Source organism: Culex pipiens, chromosome 1, assembly GCF_016801865.2.
Source record: "Culex pipiens pallens isolate TS chromosome 1, TS_CPP_V2, whole genome shotgun sequence".
Taxonomy (NCBI): Eukaryota; Metazoa; Arthropoda; class Insecta; order Diptera; family Culicidae; genus Culex; species Culex pipiens.
In genome coordinates, this window is record NC_068937.1 from 1961125 (window position 1) to 1984469 (window position 23345).

General features: G+C 38.2%; 2 protein-coding genes across 2 annotated transcripts in view; both read right to left on the reverse strand.

Moving 5' to 3' along the window:
* The window catches only part of LOC128092444 (uncharacterized), a 51158-nt gene that overhangs the window by 10375 nt on the left and 17438 nt on the right, over window positions 1–23345 (reverse strand). Inside the window, exons 6-8 of the mRNA XM_052706264.1 lie at window positions 13791–15308; window positions 7237–8113; window positions 5841–7179 (exon numbers count right to left, since the gene is read on the reverse strand). Coding sequence (XP_052562224.1) covers window positions 5841–7179; window positions 7237–8113; window positions 13791–15308 — 3734 coding nt within the window. The remainder of the gene's footprint in view (window positions 1–5840; window positions 7180–7236; window positions 8114–13790; window positions 15309–23345) is intronic.
* On the reverse strand, window positions 5707–15471 carry LOC120415026 (uncharacterized). Its single transcript, XM_039576391.2, has 3 exons — window positions 13791–15471; window positions 7237–8113; window positions 5707–7179 (listed from the first exon to the last, which is right to left on the reverse strand). Exons 1-3 carry the CDS (start codon window positions 15322–15324, stop codon window positions 5778–5780), a joined length of 3813 nt encoding a protein of 1270 aa, XP_039432325.1. The 5' UTR covers window positions 15325–15471; the 3' UTR covers window positions 5707–5777.

Sequence of the window (23345 nt, forward strand, 5' to 3'; positions counted from 1 at the left end):
GAATAGCTCAGGTGAATCAAGCACAGTGCAAAGTATTGTTTAGTTTGCATTAAAATTCTGTCAGATTTTAAACACATTTGAAAAATACATCTTATTATACAATCACGTTCTCGAATCCAGGGTATTAGAACTTAGGAAGAGAGTTCGGGCTTGTTCGGGAACAATTTTGTCCTCTTTTCGGCCAATTATGAAGCAATCAGGACCATTCCAAAATAGCAGAATTTTCGATTAAAATAACTGAAATTTTATTTACAGGGTGACCACTCAAATCCCATTTTCAAACTCCCGACTTTTTCCCGACTTTTCCAGAACCTTAAAAAATATGTATTCTTATCTGAAGAATGATTTCAAATCAAATAATCTTTATAACCATCGGACAGAGTTTATAAAAAAAATCATTGACAGTTTTATCAAAAATTTCGAATTTCAATAATAAATTCCTGAAAACTTCACTTCAAAATAGGAACCATCATTTTGATTCAGGGTAAAAACATGAAATTCAGTCTTCGAAAATAACTGAAAGCTTAACAATACCTCTTATTTCAATGTTTATTTTTAAAATTACCAAACATGTAGTTTTTTTTTGAAACTTCGTTTAAGCTGGCAATGGAAATGATCATGACAAAATGTTAAAAACAACATAATTTGATTTTTTTTTATGATTATATTTATAATCAATGCTTTACACATCTTTACACTTGATAACAGTTAGGATTTTCTAAAAGAATTTAAAAATATCTATGAATTCGATTAAAAGATATTTTACAAAGTATCCTATAAAATTTTGTAAATTTTGAAAGTTAATTTTTTGAATCAGTGACGATTTATCAGTATTTGAATGATTCAACTTTTTTTTAATGAAAATCTAGTTTGATAACACTTTATACTTTACCACTTTTTATTATTCAAGCAATGTGGCAAAATTAAACAGAAACATATCTATACGCTGATGAAATCGTCGAAATCAAACTTGTTTTCATATTGGTTCTGTTGTTGTTAAGAATTTGATGTTACCTTTTGTTTGATAAACATAGTCAAAAATAAGTAACAATCTGTTGATTCATTAAAAAAAAACATCATAAAAATTTGGGTCAAATTCATGCCATTCCAATTGAGTGAAATTAATTTCAAAGGTGTACAAAATATTTCAAAATTATTCAAGAGTTAGAAAATATTTTGTAATCAAGAATGCTTGCGATTCCTGACTTTCTGACAAAAAATCTCAAATTCCCGACTTTTTCCCGATTTTTTGTTAATTTTGGTGAATTCCCGAATTTTTCCCGACTTTCCCGATTTCCCGACTTGAGTTTCGATTGTTGGCTCTGATTTAAAATTTGCAAATAATAAATAATAAATAACTCATCAAAATTTACATCTTAAAACAAAATACTCTTAAAACAAAATTGACTTGAAAAAATTGTTTATGAAAACATATTTTTTGAAAGCGTAGTGTAGTGAATTAAAAAAAAACAACATTTTATCCAAAGTTACATTACCAAATGCATTTTTTCAATGTTTTATCACCGCCATTTTGGCCGTCATCTTTAATTTAATATTTCCGAGTCACTTCAGAGTATTTTTGGGGTCAAAAAAATCGTGATTCGAAATATTCGTTTTTATTTCAGTGTTTTATAAGAATACGATGTTTCATGAAAATTTCAATATTTACTAACAGTGCAACAAAAATGATTTTTTCTTGTTACGTCAGGATCATATTTGGGTTTCAGTTTGCTCACCAGAACAAGCCCTTGAAAGTCCGCACAAAGTCATTTTTGTTACGTTATAGTATTCATAGCTTAAATAATCAAATGTTGCGAGAATTCATGATAAATTTCGTGAGGTTTAATAATAAGGAAAAATTCAATTGAAAAAATAATTATTTAATTTTTTTTGAGAATTTTAACTAAGGCCGATGCATATATTTAAAAAAGTTTTTGTCCCTCGACCCTGGCCGAGGTCAAGGGGGGGGGGGGGGGGGCAAAAAAATAAAAAATATAAAAATTTAAATTAAAAGCCATAATCTTCACATTTAAATGAAAAAAGTGTTTTAAAATGCATTTTACACTAGTTCAGTTGTTTTGCAATCATTAGTTTTCAAAAAATCTAAGATCTGACAAAAACAAAAATTGTATCGAAAAAAAAGATTTTGCATCGAAAATTTTCAAAAAATCTTAAGATTTTTTAATAAACCCAAACATGCTAAAAATGATTTAAAACGCAGGAGAATGTATTTTAATTTGATTGCAGCTGGTTGCCCTTGAATTTTCATTGAAATTTTGAAGTTTATTGTAAAAATATTTTTTTTGCCCCCTGATTTTTCGGTCCAATTTTGAAGGGGGGGGGGTGACAAAAACTTTAAAAAATATTTGTACCAGCCTAATTTATCATAATCATAATCATAAAAATACGGTATTTTGTAAAATAAAAGCGTCTTACACTTAAAATTCTACTACTGTGAAAATCTATACACAATTTCGCATCGTTTGATACCTATATTGAAAATTGTGACAATTTTAGAATTTTCAAGAAAAGTATGGCACGGAGCGACGGCGCCGAATACCCATATTTACACAAATAATTTGAGAGCGCTCGCCGCGGGATTCGAACCGGCGACCTCTGGACTGTTAGTCCAGTGCGCGGTCCGATTGATCCACACGGGCGGGCGTTAACCTGGTCTATTTTTTTAAACGCTGGATTTTTTTTAAATTTTGGAAAGAAAATTCTTGAAAAAAAATCTTGAAATTCATTAAAATCAAGAAATTTATAAAAATCTAAACATTTTAAAAATTCATTAAAAAAAACTTTAAATTCATTCATAAGAAATAAGATTCTAATTTTTCTAAACCTAGTAGACTTCTTTAAATTACAAAAAAAATAAAACTAAATAATTGCTATTTTTAAATCGAATTTTACGAAAAAAAAAAACGAAGAAAATAAAAGCTTTTTTTAAGTAAATATTATCTTACATTTTTGGCTTTACGAATTCTATTTTTTTAGGTCTTATGAATTATAATATTTTTCAAGAATTATCAATGAATTTATTATTATAACGTTTTTTTTGTGAAATTTATGAATTTATTTTAAAAAAGAATTTGAGGAATAATAATTTAAAAAGTTAGGCTGGTACAATTTTTTTTTAAAGTTTTTGTCACCCCGGGCCGAAAAATCAAAGGGCCAAAAGATATTTTTCCTAAAAGCTTGAAAATTTCAACTGAAATTTATGTGCAATCAGCTGGAATCAATTCAAAATGCATTCCCCTTTCGTTTAGTATAATTTTTAGCATGTTTTGGTTGATTTAAGAATCACTTGAATTTTTGAAAATTTTCGATTTTTTGTATCGCAAAAAGTTTTTTTTCGTTAAAATTTTTGTTTTCGTCAATACTAACATTTTTTTGAAAAAAATTGTTTGCAAAATAGCTGAACTAGTGTAAAATGCATTTTGAAACAGTTTTTGCATTCAAATGTTGAGACTATGGCTTGTTATTTCAATTGTAAGAATTTTAAAAATTTTAAGAATTTTAAGAATTTTAAGAATTTTAAGAATTTTAAGAATTTTAAGAATTTTAAGAATTTTAAGAATTTTAAGAATTTTAAGAATTTTAAGAATTTTAAGAATTTTAAGAATTTTAAGAATTTTAAGAATTTTAAGAATTTTAAGAATTTTAAGAATTTTAAGAATTTTAAGAATTTTAAGAATTTTAAGAATTTTAAGAATTTTAAGAATTTTAAGAATTTTAAGAATTTTAAGAATTTTAAGAATTTTAAGAATTTTAAGAATTTTAAGAATTTTAAGAATTTTAAGAATTTTAAGAATTTTAAGAATTTTAAGAATTTTAAGAATTTTAAGAATTTTAAGAATTTTAAGAATTTTAAGAATTTTAAGAATTTTAAGAATTTTAAGAATTTTAAGAATTTTAAGAATTTTAAGAATTTTAAGAATTTTAAGAATTTTAAGAATTTTAAGAATTTTAAGAATTTTAAGAATTTTAAGAATTTTAAGAATTTTAAGAATTTTAAGAATTTTAAGAATTTTAAGAATTTTAAGAATTTTAAGAATTTTAAGAATTTTAAGAATTTTAAGAATTTTAAGAATTTTAAGAATTTTAAGAATTTTAAGAATTTTAAGAATTTTAAGAATTTTAAGAATTTTAAGAATTTTAAGAATTTTAAGAATTTTAAGAATTTTAAGAATTTTAAGAATTTTAAGAATTTTAAGAATTTTAAGAATTTTAAGAATTTTAAGAATTTTAAGAATTTTAAGAATTTTAAGAATTTTAAGAATTTTAAGAATTTTAAGAATTTTAAGAATTTTAAGAATTTTAAGAATTTTAAGAATTTTAAGAATTTTAAGAATTTTAAGAATTTTAAGAATTTTAAGAATTTTAAAAATTTTAAAAATTTTAAAAATTTTAAGAATTTTAAGAATTTTAAGAATTTTAAGAATTTTAAGAATTTTAAGAATTTTAAGAATTTTAAGAATTTTAAGAATTTTAAGAATTTTAAGAATTTTAAGAATTTTAAGAATTTTAAGAATTTTAAGAATTTTAAGAATTTTAAGAATTTTAAAAATTTTAAGAATTTTAAGAATTTTAAATTTTTTTAGAATTTTTAGAATTTTTAGATTTTTTAGAATTTTTAGAATTTTTAGAATTTTTAGAATTTTTAGAATTTTTAAAATTTTTAGAATTTTTAGAATTTTTAGAATTTTTAGAATTTTAAGAATTTTAAGAATTTTAAGAATTTTAAGAATTTTAAGAATTTTAAGAATTTTAAGAATTTTAAGAATTTTAAGAATTTTAAGAATTTTAAGAATTTTAAGAATTTTAAGAATTTTTTAAGAATTTTTTAAGAATTTTAAGAATTTTAAGAATTTTAAGAATTTTAAGAATTTTAAGAATTTTAGGAATTTTAAGAATTTTAAGAATTTTAAGAATTTTAAGAATTTTAAGAATTTTAAGAATTTTAAGTATTTTAAGAATTTTAAGAATTTTAAGAATTTTAAGAATTTTAAGAATTTTAAGAATTTTAAGAATTTTAAGAATTTTAAGAATTTTAAGAATTTTAAGAATTTGAAGAATTTTAAGAATTTTAAGAATTTTAAGAATTTTAAGAATTTTAAGAATTTTAAGAATTTTAAGAATTTTAAGAATTTTAAGAATTTTAAGAATTTTAAGAATTTTAAGAATTTTAAGAATTTTAAGAATTTTAAGAATTTTAAGAATTTAAAGAATTTTAAGAGTTTTAAGAATTTTAAGAATTTTAAGAATTTTTAGAATTCCAATAATTTTTAGAATTGGCCTTAAGATTTATTTTTTTATTGTGTTTGGGTTAAAACGAGCATCAAACGTCGAAATCGCTAATTGGTTCTTCGCGTTACGAGCTCATTGAACATAACAATGGTTTAGTCCCACTCGTTCCACCCCACCCATCCAAGCTTGTTAACATGCAAATGGCATTAGGTAATATTTAGGCAGCATGGAGCAGAAGTTTTTTCGGGTACTACCCGAAAAAAAAAATAAAGATGAGTTTCTCAAATCTGATTCGCTGTAAGCTCAGCGTTTTCACTCGAGCAAATGAATCTACTCGGTAATTGGGTAATGAGAAGTGCACTTGCTTGATCAACTACATGATCAGTCGATCGCGCGATCTTCAACCGGGTGGACGCGTTAAAATGGGTTGTGGTACCTTAAAAAAAAGCAAACAACTTCTACAGTGTAGACATCCAAAGCGGCCATTTATTTCTCACACCGAAAACATCCAAACATCCAGCAGGTTCTCAATTGAGGGTCGTAGTTTTAATAGATTCGTTAAAGGTGTTCTTCTTGGGTTTATCGCCCACCATTTCGGCGAGCTTGTTGAGCCAAAGTCTTCTGGTGGTGGGTTCCATCAGGATAAAGTACACAAACATGATGAAGCCCTGTAGCGGGGCGGTCAGGCAGAACAGGTAGGAGAAGATGCTGCCGGCGCCGACGGCCACCATCATGCCGAAGATCCAGGGCAGTCCGAGCAGGAAGAAGAGGAACATGGAGAGTCGGAGCTGGGACAGGGTCATGCTTTTGTCGAGGGAGCGGGTGAGGTTGTCCGGGATGCGGAAGACGTTGTAGACAATGAGGAGGAAGCTGGCGACGTTGGCGATGAGGACGAGGCCGATTGGGAGGAGGAGACCATAGGTTAGGGCGATACCGTGTGGGTAACAAATGTCGGAGATGTTGTCGCGTTTGTGGTAGAGGGTGTTGTCGTAGGAGGCGAAGATCAGGACGGGGATTAGTGGGAATCCCCAGCTGATGATCGTGGCTTTGAGGATGCAATGGGAAGGTCTTAACCGTCCGAGGACCTTGACGAATCGCATGAACTGAAGGTACGCGATCACCAGCATCCACATAAACGTTACTAGGATGATGTAGTGGAAGGATGCTCCCAGGAGGGTGCACCCGATCTTGGTATCTGGGCGGGAGTAGTCGATGTCTGGTCCGTCGAAGGTGAAGATGATCATTTCGAACGCGATCGCGAATGAAAGCTGGAGTAGGATGTTCGCGTTGGCTGTGGTTCTCCAGGAGGGGAATAAGATCGCGGTGACGAAGATCATGGCCACCCCAAGGAGAGATAGCGCGCATCCGATCGCGGATATCACCGTCAGAACCGTGTTGTTCTGTTGACCCACAAACACCTGGTACACGGAGACGTTCTCCACGATTTGCACGTCCGAGCAGAGTCGCGAAAACGACGTCAGGTGGGAACACCTGCACAGCGCAACATCGTCGACCTGCTCCGCGAACGTACAACCTCTAAATGACCACTTGGACCCTTCAACCCCGTCCCCGTTGGGTTCAAAGTCCCAAAAGCCGCACACGCTGCTCTGATTGGCGTCCGCTTCGCGCAGGAAAATCGGCAGCTCGCCGGGCAAGTCCGACCCGTAGCCGGGGATGGTTACGCTGATGATCTTGCTGTTGGCGCGGGAGATCGTTCCGTTGGTGGTCTCGCGGAATATGTGATCGTTGAAGTAGATTGAGATGACCACTCGGAGGGGTTCGGTGGCATTGGTGGTTGCGTTGAGATTCTCGTTCATTCCCGACTGGAGCTGCTCGATCTTTTCGAGCAGTGATCGCGGCACGAAGGCGGCTATTTCGAGGTTCGGTAGGGTTAGGAGGTCTTGTTCGGACTCATCGACGGTTAGTAATCTGGAAGGAGGTAGGGGGTTAGAATCAGGTGGGGTTTGGTTAGGATCAATTGGTTACCTCGTGTCGTAGGAATCAAAGTCACCGTCTTCGGTGTCATTCTTCCTGAGCAGAGCGATCCCCGAGATGTCGTCGATCTGTGGATCAGCTACCAACAGGATCAGCTTGCCTGTCCGAAAGAGCAACGTCCCATTGCGAGGCGCTTCCAGACTGTTTCTACCGTGACAGCTGAAGCTACTTCCGGAGTTCAGGAATTCCGCTGAACCGTTGGCCACAGATAACTGGTTGATGATGGCGTCCGCCGAGTCCAGCAGGATGTTGGTCGTGTTCAGGGCGGCCTGCGATCGAAACACAACCGACGCGTTCACGTCCATGACCCGACTCAGGATTCCGGCCAATCCGCAGTAATACGAGTTGCTCTTGTTCCCAGCCGCCGCGATCTCGCTCGAGTCGTTCCCGAGCAAGGTCGTCCGGATGTTCTCAACCGTCGCGGACAGGTAGAACACGTCCGCAGGGATGAGATTCACTGCGGAGTCGTCCAGCACCTGCTCAATTTCTCCAAACACCTCCTCAATATGACCTTCCAAGTTCGAGTGATACCTGAACAAAGCCAAGGTCTGCGCTCCGACGGCCTGTGAACACCTTTCCGGGTCACCTTCGAGTCGCTGCCAAACCCCTCCGTAAGTCCGGTCTCCAATGCACTTTCGGCGCAACGGCAGTCCCGTCGACTCGACCAGACATAGGTGGTGGTGGGGCGTTACGGTGTGGCCGATGGGGGCCGCTGGCCACGTCAACCCGTCCGTGTCGAATCGTTCCGGTAGGCAGACGTCGGTGCTGTTGATGCCCAAAAATTGGTACTCCGAGCTGCTGGTCCGCGTGAACATCGCCGTCAGGGCGAACTTGAGTCGGTAGTGCTTGCGGATGTCGTCGGGCAGCGCTGGAAGGAGGAAAGAAGAACAATTAATTACAATTAGCGGAGGACCTTGAGCCGGTGCTTGATGAAATCTTATAACGCTGTCCAAAATTAATATGTTATCCTTTTGCAGATAAATTGTCCCAGACGGGGCGAGGACATTGTCCTTGGCGGCTAATGGAATGATGGATGGTGGCCGGAAATGGACGCGAGTAGCTGGTGAAATTGTTTCATTCTGTGTGCTAAAATAAGAAAACGCCCGAGAAACACTTTGTTCAGATTAAAAGTTCAAAGACCATTCGAGAATTCCCCTAAATTTCAGCCAATTTCGTCACGTTGACGGGCACGTGACCCTTGGAAGAAAAGCAATAGTAGGCTTCTTGTTTGAACATGATTGATTGTTTTTGCCGTTTTGAGGACTCTTCAAGTCATTAAGACAACTTGCCCAGAAGTTCATTCAAATTGGGTCACCTTTTGGCTTCCTGACTGTAGGAAAAAATGTCACTCAAATATCTCGGAACATGCTGAACCGAATCATGCCGGATTTGTTCCATTAGATCCGGGATGTGATCCCATAAGTCCCTTTTGAAAATTATTAAGTTTGATAAAGTGCTTCAAAAGTTATAAACAAAACAAATTTTCGAATTTTTGACTTCTTGTGGCAGCTTTTTTATTATTAGCTTTTTTTGCATGCATTCAGGCGCAATCAAATGTGAGGAAGTCATCGCTCACTGAGGTGGTTTGAACAAAGTTTTTTTTTTCGAAACCGGAATTCCTCTAACCCTCCAACTTTCTTATTAAAATGAGCAACACGTGTTGTGTGCCCAAATCTTCACAAATCTTGAAGAACCCAACAAAAACAAAAAAAAACCACGCAAAGTTACGTTCACGGGTGAGCGGTTACCTGCGGACCAAAAACACTTGCGAAAACAATTCGGTTCGCTGGGAAAGCTCCTAATTTCGTCAGGATCTTCTCTCGACCAGTGGAGTGGAAAGTCAATTTTGGAGTTTCACGAGCGCGGGCCTGGTCACCGAACTTGACTGATTGATTTATCGTTCATTAGGGGATCCTTTCAGGAGAGAGAGAGAGAGCGAGTTGAACTTGGAAATTGTATAAGTACCTACTGCTTGGTGGAAGGCAAAAGAGAAGGTTAGGATGTAGTTTGGTTGGAAAGTTTTTCCGCCCGGCTTTTGAATGCGGATTGGTTACGTGGAAATTGGCTTCACCGTTGGTGGGAGGAAGAGTTGCTGCTATGGTGAATGAGAAGGGTTATACAACTATTGGTGCGGAAAGTTTCCCGGAATGTCGACAGTTTTCTTGTTAGCGAACTGTTCCTTTTAAGGTGGAATTTGATTTTCAAGGATTTGAAAAGAAGGAAACAATGTAAGAATATTAACTCGAATTTCAAGGTTTGAAAACATACCGCATTATTTATTTGGAAAAGTTGAGACAGTATCTGTGCATTATTTATGTCAATAGAAGCCATTTTGCATAATCACTTTTATCATACAATTCAATTGTGCAGGCTGTGTCGTCTGTTGGTATAAGTTGAGAGGTTGCGAAGCAATTTAATGATGGCTTTGGTGTCTTGGGCAAAGTTTCGATTATGATCAGGACTTTTCAGATAAAATAAGTACACGGGAAAAAAATTTTTCACTTTATATGACAAATAGTTAAATTTTCTAAATTTAAGTTTTTTTGTTGCAATTAAGAAATATTTCATGATTTTGTGAAATTTCCTTATATGTTTCTTTTTCATACATTGTTCATTGGTCAGCTGTGGTTGGCGAGTATTTCTCAGTGTTACCCAACTGGACTCTTTTTTTAATGAAGATGTCTGGAATTTTTAAAAGGTCCAACAGACAATTTTTTTTTGCTTTTGGATGTTTTTGAAAAGGTCCAGTAAACAAAATATATTATCCCTAAAAACCCCAAAAAGCTATGATTTTGTTCATTGGACCAAAATGCTTAAATAAATTTTAGATGCAAGATTTGATTTTTTAAGAGCAGACAATTTGACAAACCTTTATTTTTGTATAAATATTTAGAGTTTTTTTTTTGATTTATTAAAAAAAACTCTAGATATTTATAAAAAAATAAAGTTTTGTTAAATTTTTTGCTCTTAAAAAAAAAATCAAATGTTGCATCCAAAATTTCTTTAAGCATTTTTGGATTTTTTCTAAGGTTAGGGTTTGATTGAAAATTGATTTTTAAAGAAAACATTAATATTATTTTTATTGAATAGTGCTGAAATTTCACAAGAAATTGTGTCTAATTGGTAAACACTGAGAGAAACTTTAGTTTTTCTTACTCATTTAAAATTATGCGTTTAGTTTCCAATAGCTAATTATCAAAATCTAGAGTCCAGTAAACAAGCTGTTGTTTTTGTTTTTTCGTTTTTGAAACCGCCTTGAGTCTGGGGTATTCAAAAGCCTAAAGCAAAAAATAACAATTTTGTTTAGGCCATTGAAAATTTTATTTCATGTTTTTGCCTCAATTCGCGCCACGCCTCATAAGTTCCTCAAAAAATCAAGAGACGAAAAAAATAGATTTTCATTGTAAAATCTCTTACAATCATTTGTAAACTATTTAGGATACATTGAATAACGATCAATTCTCCATTTTAAATCAAATAAAGCATTTTAAAGCTTTTTACAAATTTTGCAAATCTGTGACAGAGGCATAACTGTAATGCTGCAAAAAGCATTTTGTGATCATTTTTGCCTAATTTTTATTTCAAAAATTGAGCATGAAATCAAAAAAAAATGTTTTCCCCCCTCCTTCCCCTTCCCACGACCTGACAAGAGCCGAGAAGCAAAAACTTAAAAAAAATTGTACCAGCCTTATTTTAAGTTAAAAAAATCAGATTTTTTTTTTCGAAAAATGCGATACTCTGTGAAAAGAAATTAAATATTTTTCAAAACGAAAAACTTTTTTGTGAAAGTGTAAGTATTTAAAGAATGTAAAAAACTCACAATCAGATAATATGCATAACTTGCTTTCTGGAAACAAAACGACGCAAAATTTGGAAATACTTTGCTGTGGAAAGTCGAAATAATTTACAAATTCTTGTACAAAAGAGCAGCGAATTTCACCAAATTTAAACTGTTTCATTTAAAATCGGATCATTAATTCCCGAGACATAGATTATCAAAAAACGAGGAATAATTGCACTAAGAAAATAGCATTTTTCCTGTCTCTTTTATCTTTGCATGGTCAGATCTCAGCAAAAATGGATAAATCAACAAAGTTCAACAATGCAAAATGTAGGAAATTTTCAAAGCTTACAAAAAATAAGATGGCATTTGCTTGCCCAAAAAAACTGCAACATTATTAAAAATGTTACCTTAAAATGGCTCTAACTTGAAAACGGTGCACATTATCAAAATTGTGTTTTCAAACCGATTTTATATTAGATTATCGCTGGACAAAGATTTTTCCCATTCCTGAAATTTTCTGAAAAGATGGAATTTTATGTCTCCTAACACATATCGAAAAAATAGTTTTTTGATCGATTTTTAATGACAGCAAGTGGTTTTAAAAATTATCTTTTTCCGTGTATAATTTTATTGTAGCCCAATGGAAAAGGTACAGATTTAGGAATTTTAATATACCATTTTTGTATGGACAGCTGTCACATTTGTATGGAAAATCATATGGAATTACTAATTATGCAAAATGGCTTCTTTGAGCATACGGAATACACCTCAAACGTTTCAGCCAGATTGAAAAAATATATGCAAAAACAAATCGTATGGCTGAAATCTAAAAGAATGGCTTATTTTTTAATTTCATTTGTCGAAGGCGCAAAAGCGATCAGCCATCAACACATTTTGTAAGCCTTAATCGACTCAAGGTTCGGGCCAAAATTCTCTTTGGGAAGTTACATTTAAGTATTTGTACAAAAATAGATTATTATTTTGATTTTTTTTTTGTTGCAAAATTATCCTTCTGCTGTAATACTCGAATCATTACACCAGAAAAGTGCTAAAATTACACATTTTCAGAGGTAAAATTACATTTTTTTTCTGACATAAAAGATGTACCCCTTCCCAGATGTAATATTAGGGTACGTTATCCATTAGTGGACCCCTTTCCTATAGTGGACCCTCTGAAGGGTTTTTGACTCGCATGGGCACTAGCATTTTCACAACAAAACTGCATTGATATTTTATGATTGAATTAACTATCCAATCATTTTTTGACTGCTTATTTAACTTCAGCAAGTCGAAATAATCTATGTTTAAGGAACTTTACTAAAATAAAGCGAAGAACTCCTCATTTTCGAGCAAAAATTAGGGTGGTCCAATATAGGACAACGAAATCCAAACTTTTCCAAAAGTGGACCCCTGTTAATTTAACCTTCAAAAATAAAGAAAACTGTGTATTCAAGCAAAAGTTTCTCTAAAACATACAATAAATGCTTGTTGTTATCAACCTAAACGCATATTTTTTCAATTATGAGTATAAATATAGCTGTTTTCATGTTAAAAGTACCAAAAATGCGGAAGCCGTAAGAATTTATAATTAATCAAAACTATAGTTAATGGTACTTAACTGAAGCATCATAATTGCAGTTTGAAATGATATTTTATAATAATAAATCAATTACAAAACATTTTTTTAAATAAACATGCGCGGTTTTATCAGCAACTGTAAACAAATCTATTATTTAGTTTCGGTCAACCATTTATGTAATTAATATGGAAAAAAAAATGCATCAAGATTACTTTTTTAAATTATTTTTTATGTTTACAGTGGTGTTTGAAACGTTTTCTCTGATCTTTTTCGGAAATAAATGTGTTTAATTGTCTGTTAGGTTTTTTGTTGTTTAAAGCCAAATTTGTCAACAAAACATATTTGTTTATAATGAAAAGTTAGCAAAATCCATCTTTTATTCATTATATCTATCATTAGACCTACACCATGCATCAAAACATCAAATATCGGTTAAAGTTGGTATCAAAATAACAGTTTGCCTATAGTGGACCCGGGTCCACAATCGGATTATGGACCCGGGTCCACTATAGGAAAAGGGAGTCCATAACAGGCAAAAAAAAATTTTTTTTCAAATGACTATTTTTCTGCTCAAAACAAGTAACTGATGAAACAAATAGTCAAAATTGTTCAAAAGAGTTCAGATTTCATTGTTTTGTACAAAGGGTTACGAGAAAGTGCTCAAAATAATGAAAATTTGTGAAAAATGTGCTTCGGCTCTACTAGGGTGTCCACTAATGGTTAAAATACCCTACCATGATTTTTTTTAATGTGTGTAATTTGCAAAATTAAAAAATAGTAGTTTATGAAGCAAGTTGCAAAAAGAAGATTGTTTCAACACGAGTCGTACAAAAAATAAATACGACGAGTGTTGAAAAAATCAAGTTTGGCAACGACATACAACATTTTTTTGCAATTTCGAAAAACACCCTTTGAGTGGAATTATAAGTCAAATGTTTATATATTTCGTCAATTAACCGTTTAAATCAAGTGTTGAAAAGCACCCATTTCAGTGCTGAAAAGTAGAGCTTTTCAACATTTATTTTGAAAAGTGTTGCTATTCGATTCTGTTATTTTTGGTACAGAAAAGTAGGCTATTGCGTCGTTCAAGAATTACAGGGAAAGTATGTAGTTTCACGACGGAATTGCAAAAAAAAGTTTCCAGCACTAAAATCATCACAAAAAGAGAGATGCATTTCTTACCTCCCGTCAAATCCTCCTCCTCCTCCCCACTCGAATCCTCCAGCTCCCGCTCACTATTCTTCACCGCAACGTGCATCAACACCGTCAGCCTCTTCCTCCCCTCATCGACCTCCTCCACCCGCATCACTTGCATCCGCTTCAACAGTCCCACCACCGACTTGACATCCTCAAACTGATCCAAGTAGTCCCCGTAACCGAGCACCAACTGTTTGAGGTAGCTCTTCTGAAGAAAGTCATCCCGCTCGAGCGTCCTCATCCGGATTTGTACCGCGTAGATGTGCACGTCCGCGTCCTTCTTCTGCGCGACGATCTTCTCGGATTTGATAAGGGTAAAGTTGGGCACGGCGTGCCCCTCGCACCAGTACTGGCCGGGGAAGTCGCCCTGCATTTTGAGCTCGTAGATTTGCTGGGACTCGTCGGCGGAGTTACGTACGCCGGGGGGTGGCCAGAGCTTGCGCTGGATTTTGACCTTTTTCAGGAGGTCGGTGTCGGCGTCGGTGAAGCAGACTGCGCCGGGGTCACGGTCGGGGCGTTCGCGGAACAGGTAGCGGCCGTTGGTGATGGTGAGGAGGAGTCGGCGGTGGACGCGGTCAAAGTTGAGGCTGAGTTGGGGGGTTTGGGTGAAGTTTTGGGTTTGGCGCTGGTAGGCTACGCAGTTGAAGGTGTCGACGAGGGCCATGGTTCCGTCGTTGAGGATTGCGACGACGGAGGTCTTGCTGACGCGGGGTGTTACCGAGGCCAGGGCTTTTTGGAGTTTGGAGACTGAGGCCGATCGGATGACCGTGTGGTCACAATGGAGTTTGGAGCGGCGGTGCAGGGCGTGGTAGAGCTGGAACTTGCGATGACTGTCTACTTCGTAGAGGGACGCGTTTGGGTTGACGGTTTGGGTGGACTCGATTTTGAAGCACGTGTCCTGGTAGTGACTGTACCGCGTGGTCAGTTCGGTTGGGTCTTCACAGTAGAGTTGCAGCAGAGGTTCTTTGGCCTTGTAGATGCAGAGTTGGGGGTAGGTTCGGTTGCAATCGTCGAATCTCGCCTTGGAGTAGTTGAGTCGAATGTCCATCAGGAGGCACTCTCCAGCCGTCTGCTGCAACTCCACGTCGTAGTCTTCGGCCAAATTCAGCGGCCTGCCCCAATCAACCCCCGGCAGTTTCTTCCGCGGAGGTCCGTACGCCCCGTCGCGCCGTACCGATATCCAGAACTCGGTAACATTGGCCTTCCTCAGCAGCTCGTTCAACACAATCCGTTCGTCAACGGCCAACTCGTAGTAATCATCCCCACTCCCAGAACTCCCACACAAATCCCCGGACCAAACCCTCCCCTTAGTCAGCATCACACACATCTCCGACGCCGTCGTCCGGTTCGACCGGAGGGCCACAAAGTGCGGCGGACAGCCACAGTCCACCGATATCGACACACTCCGGTTCCACAAGAACTCGTCACTCTGTTTGCACTGATCATTAGTGATAAAAGCTCCGGCGGCGGCAAGTGCCGATGGCGACAACAGCACGATAAACACTGCAGCTAAACTCATTGCTGCGAGCTTAAGTAAGCAAATTAGTAGCTAAGTGAGTGTAACTCTACAGTCTAGGCAGGTTGGTGCGAAGAAGCGGTCACGGAGACACGTCCGAGCGTGGGCCACTGCCAGACAGGAATGATTGTAACCGCGCGATTCTTGGTAGACTCAACCCGAGCGCCGAAGCAGAACCGAGCACGTTCCGACCAACGACGATGACGTCGGGATAGTCGCGTCTAGTCGTGTCGTGTTATCAGTTGAGCTGGCTGTGGTGAGAGAAGGTGTGTTTTGCACGTAGCAGCAATTAAAAAGGGTTTGGACATGGCTTAGAAGGGGGAGGGGAGGGGGTCTCTCCCCCGGGAGGATCCACCGGTGATCGTCGCTCTCCTTTTTGTTTGTTTGTTTTATTTGGATTGTTTTGCACAAGTTTGATTGTTGTTGCGCTGGAAGAATTCTCCACGGGGTAATTGTAAGCTTTAATGGCGATACATGGGGTGTAACTTAGAATCTAAAAATGGGTAATTAATTAGCATACTGGTTAAACGAACATAAAAAAGATCGATTTTCGCGACACGCAACGTGATGCTTAATTGCGCAATCCTCACCGTATTAGGCTAGTGACTAACGTTTTGTTGAGGTTTTAATGGAATGCCGTTTTTCTAGAGAGGAGTTATCTCTGGAATCAATCCAATTATTATTAAATGTCTATATATCTTCATCAGTCAGAACACCGATCTAAAGTAAGGGGGAAGGAACGCCGCATGGCCGAAATAATCACAAGTTTATTGCTGAATAATGTACCTATTTTATATCCTTGAAATCCTTGGGGCAGAACCAATATAAAGACATAATCTAAAACAGACGTTCTCGTGACAAGCTGGCATTTGACGAGCCGATGGGATTTGTTTGATTAAGGTGAATTTTTGAAGATCTTGCTGTTGAAGGATAGTATACCGCAAACCGGGGTGACTTTGATAGGATTTCAACTTGTTTTTAGAATATTTTCCAACAGGTAAGGTTTTTCTCAACATTATTATTTTTAAAACATGTTCTGGGGTAGGCCACACAAAGGCCATGTACAATTTTGGAAAAAAAAGTTTTTTCAATAGTGGTTAATAGTTACGTTAAAAATTCTTAGTTTTAATTCCGGGGTGACTTTGATAGTCATAGTTTTGACGAAGAACTTCGTTTTAGGGCTCTATACAGGGTAGCAATCCAAAATTTCGCGGAGCGAAATGTAACGAAAAGAAATTAATTGCGACCGCAAGATTTGTAACATTAATATCTCAGCTCTTGTTCAACACACGTAAAAGTGGTACCCAGACATGCATCGGCACTATGAGCTCTTTTTAACGGCACTCAGTTTGTTATAGATGGCATTTTCGTTTAAAGCAATGTTATGCTTGTTGCTAGGTGAAAATCTCTTGATTTTGGATTGAATAATGTGTAGAAAACATTGGTTCATTGAAAACCCCGATTTTAGCTATATGTTCATGTAAATGTTCTCTTAAGCTCTCAAGAAGAACTTCTTAAAAGCTCTTTGAGTGCAATTAAGAGTTCTTAACCTATATCTCGGTTGGGTTTCAAAATAATCTCTCAGGGTCTTCGGGAGCCTAAAAGACAAGCGTAATTAGCGTATTCTAATCACTGGCACAACATGCTGGGTATCTTCTACGTGAAATGCCAAACAAGTTCTTCTAAAGGATGAGTTAGAGCGGATGCATGTCTGGTGGTACCCACCAAACGAAAGGGGAGATTTCACGCATTCTTACTATACCTAATTAATGGCCATGAAATTTAGTTGAAGCACTTAAAAACTGAGTTTAAATTAATAAAACTGCTTCCACACAGCAAGCAAGCACGCACACAACACACACACGCGCACACTCTCTCTCTTGACTCCGCCCCCAATGCCTTGCCCTGCGTTTGGCCTTGACACAATTTGGCGATTTTTTCCTTTTGTGCTGCTGCTTCGTAAGAGTAGCTAAATGCCATCACGATTTGATATAAAAGGAGGTGCCGATCCAAAATCAAGTCAAATCAATTTTGGGCGCCGACCTGGAAGGAGCTCCTGCTGTTGCTGATGCGGGACCGAGGAGGAAACCAGCCACGAGGAAATCCACGATCGGACGACGTTGCCATGGAGATTTTACGGAACGGAACCAAGGAAGGACGCGCGGGGTGACGGATTCCACAGCTACACAGAAAGCTACCCTCACCCCATCGCTCTCTTTTTGACAAATTTGACGTTTTGTCAGCAGTGGCCACCACCTGGAGTGGCCGGAGGCCCCGGGGATGTTCCGATAAGGGGACATTTGCGGAACCATAAGAGTTGGGGCATTATGGGTATCAAACTTTAGGGATTTTGATACTGGACATAAAATTTGACATTTTGTCAGTAGTGGCCACCAACTGGACAGCCGGAGGCCCCGGGGATGTTCCGATAAGGGGACATTTGCGGAACCATAAGAGTTGGGGCTATATGGGTATCAAACATAAGGGATTTTGATACTGGACATGAAATTTGACATTTTGTCAGTAGTGGCCACCACCTGGAGTGGCCGGAGGCCCCGGGGATGTTCCGAAAAGGGGACATTTGCGGAACCATAAGAGTTGGGGCAATATGGGTATCAAACTTAAGGGATTTTGATACTGGACATGAAATTTGACATTTTGGCAGTAGTGGCCACCAACTGGAGTGGCCGGAGGCCCCGGGGATGTTCCGATAAGGGGACATTTGCGGAACCATAAGAGTTGGGGCAATATGGGTATCAAACTTTAGGGATTTTGATACTGGACATGAAATTTGACATTTTGGCAGTAGTGGCCACCAACTGGAGTGGCCGGAGGCCCCGGGGATGTTCCGATAAGGGGACATTTGCGGAACAATAAGAGTTGGGGCAATATGGGTATCAAACTTTAGGGATTTTGATACTGGACATGAAATTTGACATTTTGGCAGTAGTGGCCACCAACTGGAGTGGCCGGAGGCCCCGGGGATGTTCCGATAAGGGGACATTTGCGGAACCATAAGAGTTGGGGCTATATGGGTATCAAACATAAGGGATTTTGATACTGGACATGAAATTTGACATTTTGTCAGTAGTGGCTACCACCTGGAGTGGCCGGAGGCCCCGGGGATGTTCCGATAAGGGGACATTTGCGGAACCATAAGAGTTGGGGCAATATGGGTATCAAACTTTAGGGATTTTGATACTGGACATGAAATTTGACATTTTGGCAGTAGTGGCCACCAACTGGAGTGGCCGGAGGCCCCGGGGATGTTCTGATAAGGGGACATTTGCGGAACAATAAGAGTTGGGGCAATATGGGTATCAAACTTTAGGGATTTTGATACTGGACATGAAATTTGACATTTTGGCAGTAGTGGCCACCAACTGGAGTGGCCGGAGGCCCCGGGGATGTTCCGATAAGGGGACATTTGCGGAACCATAAGAGTTGGGGCAATATGGGTATCAAACTTTAGGGATTTTGATACTGGACATGAAATTTGACATTTTGGCAATAGTGGCCACCAACTGGAGTGGCCGGAGGCCCCGGGGATGTTCCGATAAGGGGACATTTGCGGAACAATAAGAGTTGGGGCAATATGGGTATCAAACTTTAGGGATTTTGATACTGGACATGAAATTTGACATTTTGGCAGTAGTGGCCACCAACTGGAGTGGCCGGAGGCCCCGGGGATGTTCCGATAAGGGGACATTTGCGGAACCATAAGAGTTGGGGCAATATGGGTATCAAACTTTAGGGATTTTGATACTGGACATGAAATTTGACATTTTGGCAGTAGTGGCCACCAACTGGAGTGGCCGGAGGCCCCGGGGATGTTCTGATAAGGGGACATTTGCGGAACAATAAGAGTTGGGGCAGTATGGGTATCAAACTTTAGGGATTTTGATACTGGACATGAAATTTGACATTTTGGCAGTAGTGGCCACCAACTGGAGTGGCCGGAGGCCCCGGGGATGTTCTGATAAGGGGACATTTGCGGAACAATAAGAGTTGGGGCAGTATGGGTATCAAACTTTAGGGATTTTGATACTGGACATGAAATTTGACATTTTGGCAGTAGTGGCCACCAACTGGAGTGGCCGGAGGCCCCGGGGATGTTCCGATAAGGGGACATTTGCGGAACCATAAGAGTTGGGGCAATATGGGTATCAAACTTTAGGGATTTTGATACTGGACATGAAATTTGACATTTTGGCAATAGTGGCCACCAACTGGAGTGGCCGGAGGCCCCGGGGATGTTCCGATAAGGGGACATTTGCGGAACCATAAGAGTTGGGGCTATATGGGTATCAAACATAAGGGATTTTGATACTGGACATGAAATTTGACATTTTGTCAGTAGTGGCTACCACCTGGAGTGGCCGGAGGCCCCGGGGATGTTCCGATAAGGGGACATTTGCGGAACCATAAGAGTTGGGGCAATATGGGTATCAAACTTTAGGGATTTTGATACTGGACATGAAATTTGACATTTTGGCAGTAGTGGCCACCAACTGGAGTGGCCGGAGGCCCCGGGGATGTTCTGATAAGGGGACATTTGCGGAACAATAAGAGTTGGGGCAATATGGGTATCAAACTTTAGGGATTTTGATACTGGACATGAAATTTGACATTTTGGCAGTAGTGGCCACCAACTGGAGTGGCCGGAGGCCCCGGGGATGTTCCGATAAGGGGACATTTGCGGAACCATAAGAGTTGGGGCAATATGGGTATCAAACTTTAGGGATTTTGATACTGGACATGAAATTTGACATTTTGGCAATAGTGGCCACCAACTGGAGTGGCCGGAGGCCCCGGGGATGTTCCGATAAGGGGACATTTGCGGAACAATAAGAGTTGGGGCAATATGGGTATCAAACTTTAGGGATTTTGATACTGGACATGAAATTTGACATTTTGGCAGTAGTGGCCACCAACTGGAGTGGCCGGAGGCCCCGGGGATGTTCCGATAAGGGGACATTTGCGGAACAATAAGAGTTGGGGCAATATGGGTATCAAACTTTAGGGATTTTGATACTGGACATGAAATTTGACATTTTGGCAGTAGTGGCCACCAACTGGAGTGGCCGGAGGCCCCGGGGATGTTCCGATAAGGGGACATTTGCGGAACCATAAGAGTTGGGGCAATATGGGTATCAAACTTTAGGGATTTTGATACTGGACATGAAATTTGACATTTTGGCAGTAGTGGCCACCAACTGGAGTGGCCGGAGGCCCCGGGGATGTTCCGATAAGGGGACATTTGCGGAACAATAAGAGTTGGGGCAATATGGGTATCAAACTTTAGGGATTTTGATACTGGACATGAAATTTGACATTTTGGCAGTAGTGGCCACCAACTGGAGTGGCCGGAGGCCCCGGGGATGTTCCGATAAGGGGACATTTGCGGAACCATAAGAGTTGGGGCTATATGGGTATCAAACATAAGGGATTTTGATACTGGACATGAAATTTGACATTTTGTCAGTAGTGGCTACCACCTGGAGTGGCCGGAGGCCCCGGGGATGTTCCGATAAGGGGACATTTGCGGAACCATAAGAGTTGGGGCAATATGGGTATCAAACTTTAGGGATTTTGATACTGGACATGAAATTTGACATTTTGGCAGTAGTGGCCACCAACTGGAGTGGCCGGAGGCCCCGGGGATGTTCTGATAAGGGGACATTTGCGGAACAATAAGAGTTGGGGCAATATGGGTATCAAACTTTAGGGATTTTGATACTGGACATGAAATTTGACATTTTGGCAGTAGTGGCCACCAACTGGAGTGGCCGGAGGCCCCGGGGATGTTCCGATAAGGGGACATTTGCGGAACCATAAGAGTTGGGGCAATATGGGTATCAAACTTTAGGGATTTTGATACTGGACATGAAATTTGACATTTTGGCAATAGTGGCCACCAACTGGAGTGGCCGGAGGCCCCGGGGATGTTCCGATAAGGGGACATTTGCGGAACAATAAGAGTTGGGGCAATATGGGTATCAAACTTTAGGGATTTTGATACTGGACATGAAATTTGACATTTTGGCAGTAGTGGCCACCAACTGGAGTGGCCGGAGGCCCCGGGGATGTTCCGATAAGGGGACATTTGCGGAACCATAAGAGTTGGGGCAATATGGGTATCAAACTTTAGGGATTTTGATACTGGACATGAAATTTGACATTTTGGCAGTAGTGGCCACCAACTGGAGTGGCCGGAGGCCCCGGGGATGTTCTGATAAGGGGACATTTGCGGAACAATAAGAGTTGGGGCAGTATGGGTATCAAACTTTAGGGATTTTGATACTGGACATGAAATTTGACATTTTGGCAGTAGTGGCCACCAACTGGAGTGGCCGGAGGCCCCGGGGATGTTCCGATAAGGGGACATTTGCGGAACCATAAGAGTTGGGGCAATATGGGTATCAAACTTTAGGGATTTTGATACTGGACATGAAATTTGACATTTTGGCAATAGTGGCCACCAACTGGAGTGGCCGGAGGCCCCGGGGATGTTCCGATAAGGGGACATTTGCGGAACAATAAGAGTTGGGGCAATATGGGTATCAAACTTTAGGGATTTTGATACTGGACATGAAATTTGACATTTTGGCAGTAGTGGCCACCAACTGGAGTGGCCGGAGGCCCCGGGGATGTTCCGATAAGGGGACATTTGCGGAACAATAAGAGTTGGGGCAATATGGGTATCAAACTTTAGGGATTTTGATACTGGACATGAAATTTGACATTTTGGCAGTAGTGGCCACCAACTGGAGTGGCCGGAGGCCCCGGGGATGTTCCGATAAGGGGACATTTGCGGAACCATAAGAGTTGGGGCAATATGGGTATCAAACTCTAGGGTTTGTGTGTTGTGTCTTTAACACATGGTTCAGAATGACTCTTTGTAATAAATTGTAGTCCTGATAGCGTCTTTTTATTGTTTGAAAAATATTTCTTAAAAATTTTTGAATGCTGAAAGTTTAACATAGAATTGATTTCATATCAACTGGCCCGAAAATCTTGCCATTACGATAAGCCCAAGAAGCGTTTGAAATTTTCAAACGTTAACCAACGCCAAATTGCCATGAGAACATCATTGATTAAAAATAAATGGATCTTACGAAATTACTCTTTCGTGATTGATTGTGTTGCCAAGAAACGCAAATATAAACAACTATAAAAATTTCATTTACTTTTGTGTCCGAAGTTCTTCGTCATGATGGTTATGCCTTTAGCATTGCCGCTGCACCTTTTTTTCTTGTTAAAACCATATTTAAGATGTTCAAACTTTATGCGTACGCAAAATGTATCATCACAAGTAGCTGATATAGTTTTTGAGAAAAAAATCAATGTTTTTATTAAGTTAACTAAGTTTATAAGCTTTTTAACAAAATACATATAAATTTTAAGTAAAATTGTTAAAACGTCGGAAATTTGCCTGAAATTTGTAAAAACTAGCACGAATCACAAGTTTTCACATTTTACATGAAATTTGTTCAACTGGAATTGCCTATATATTTTGAGATTTTTTTTAAATTGTGTTTCAAAAACACATATTATTTATTAATTACAAACTCATTTAACCTTCTCCTAGTGGAAAATTGTCCAAAGAATCCGAAAATGCATCCCGTTTTCCAATCATGTTCATTGAGAAAATCATGACACTTTGAGAAGCTTAAAATAACGACTTTCATCAACATTTTCTTTTATAGTTACTAACTTTTTAAACTTTTCAAAATTTTATGAAGAGATCTTCTTGAGGTACTTTGAACACTTCTCTACCACGGTCAGTATGTTTCTGAACCATTCCTTGCGTATTTTAATTGTACTCTTTATTTTGCGGAAAAATCGCAAACCTATCAAAGTTGCCCAGTTTTACGGTATTGAAAATTTAAAAAAAATACAAAATTGTAAAAATTGTAAAAATTGTCAAAATTGTCAAAATTGTCAAAATTGTCAAAATTGACAAAATTGACAAAATTGTAAAAATTTACAAAATTGACATAATTGACAAATTTGAAAAATTG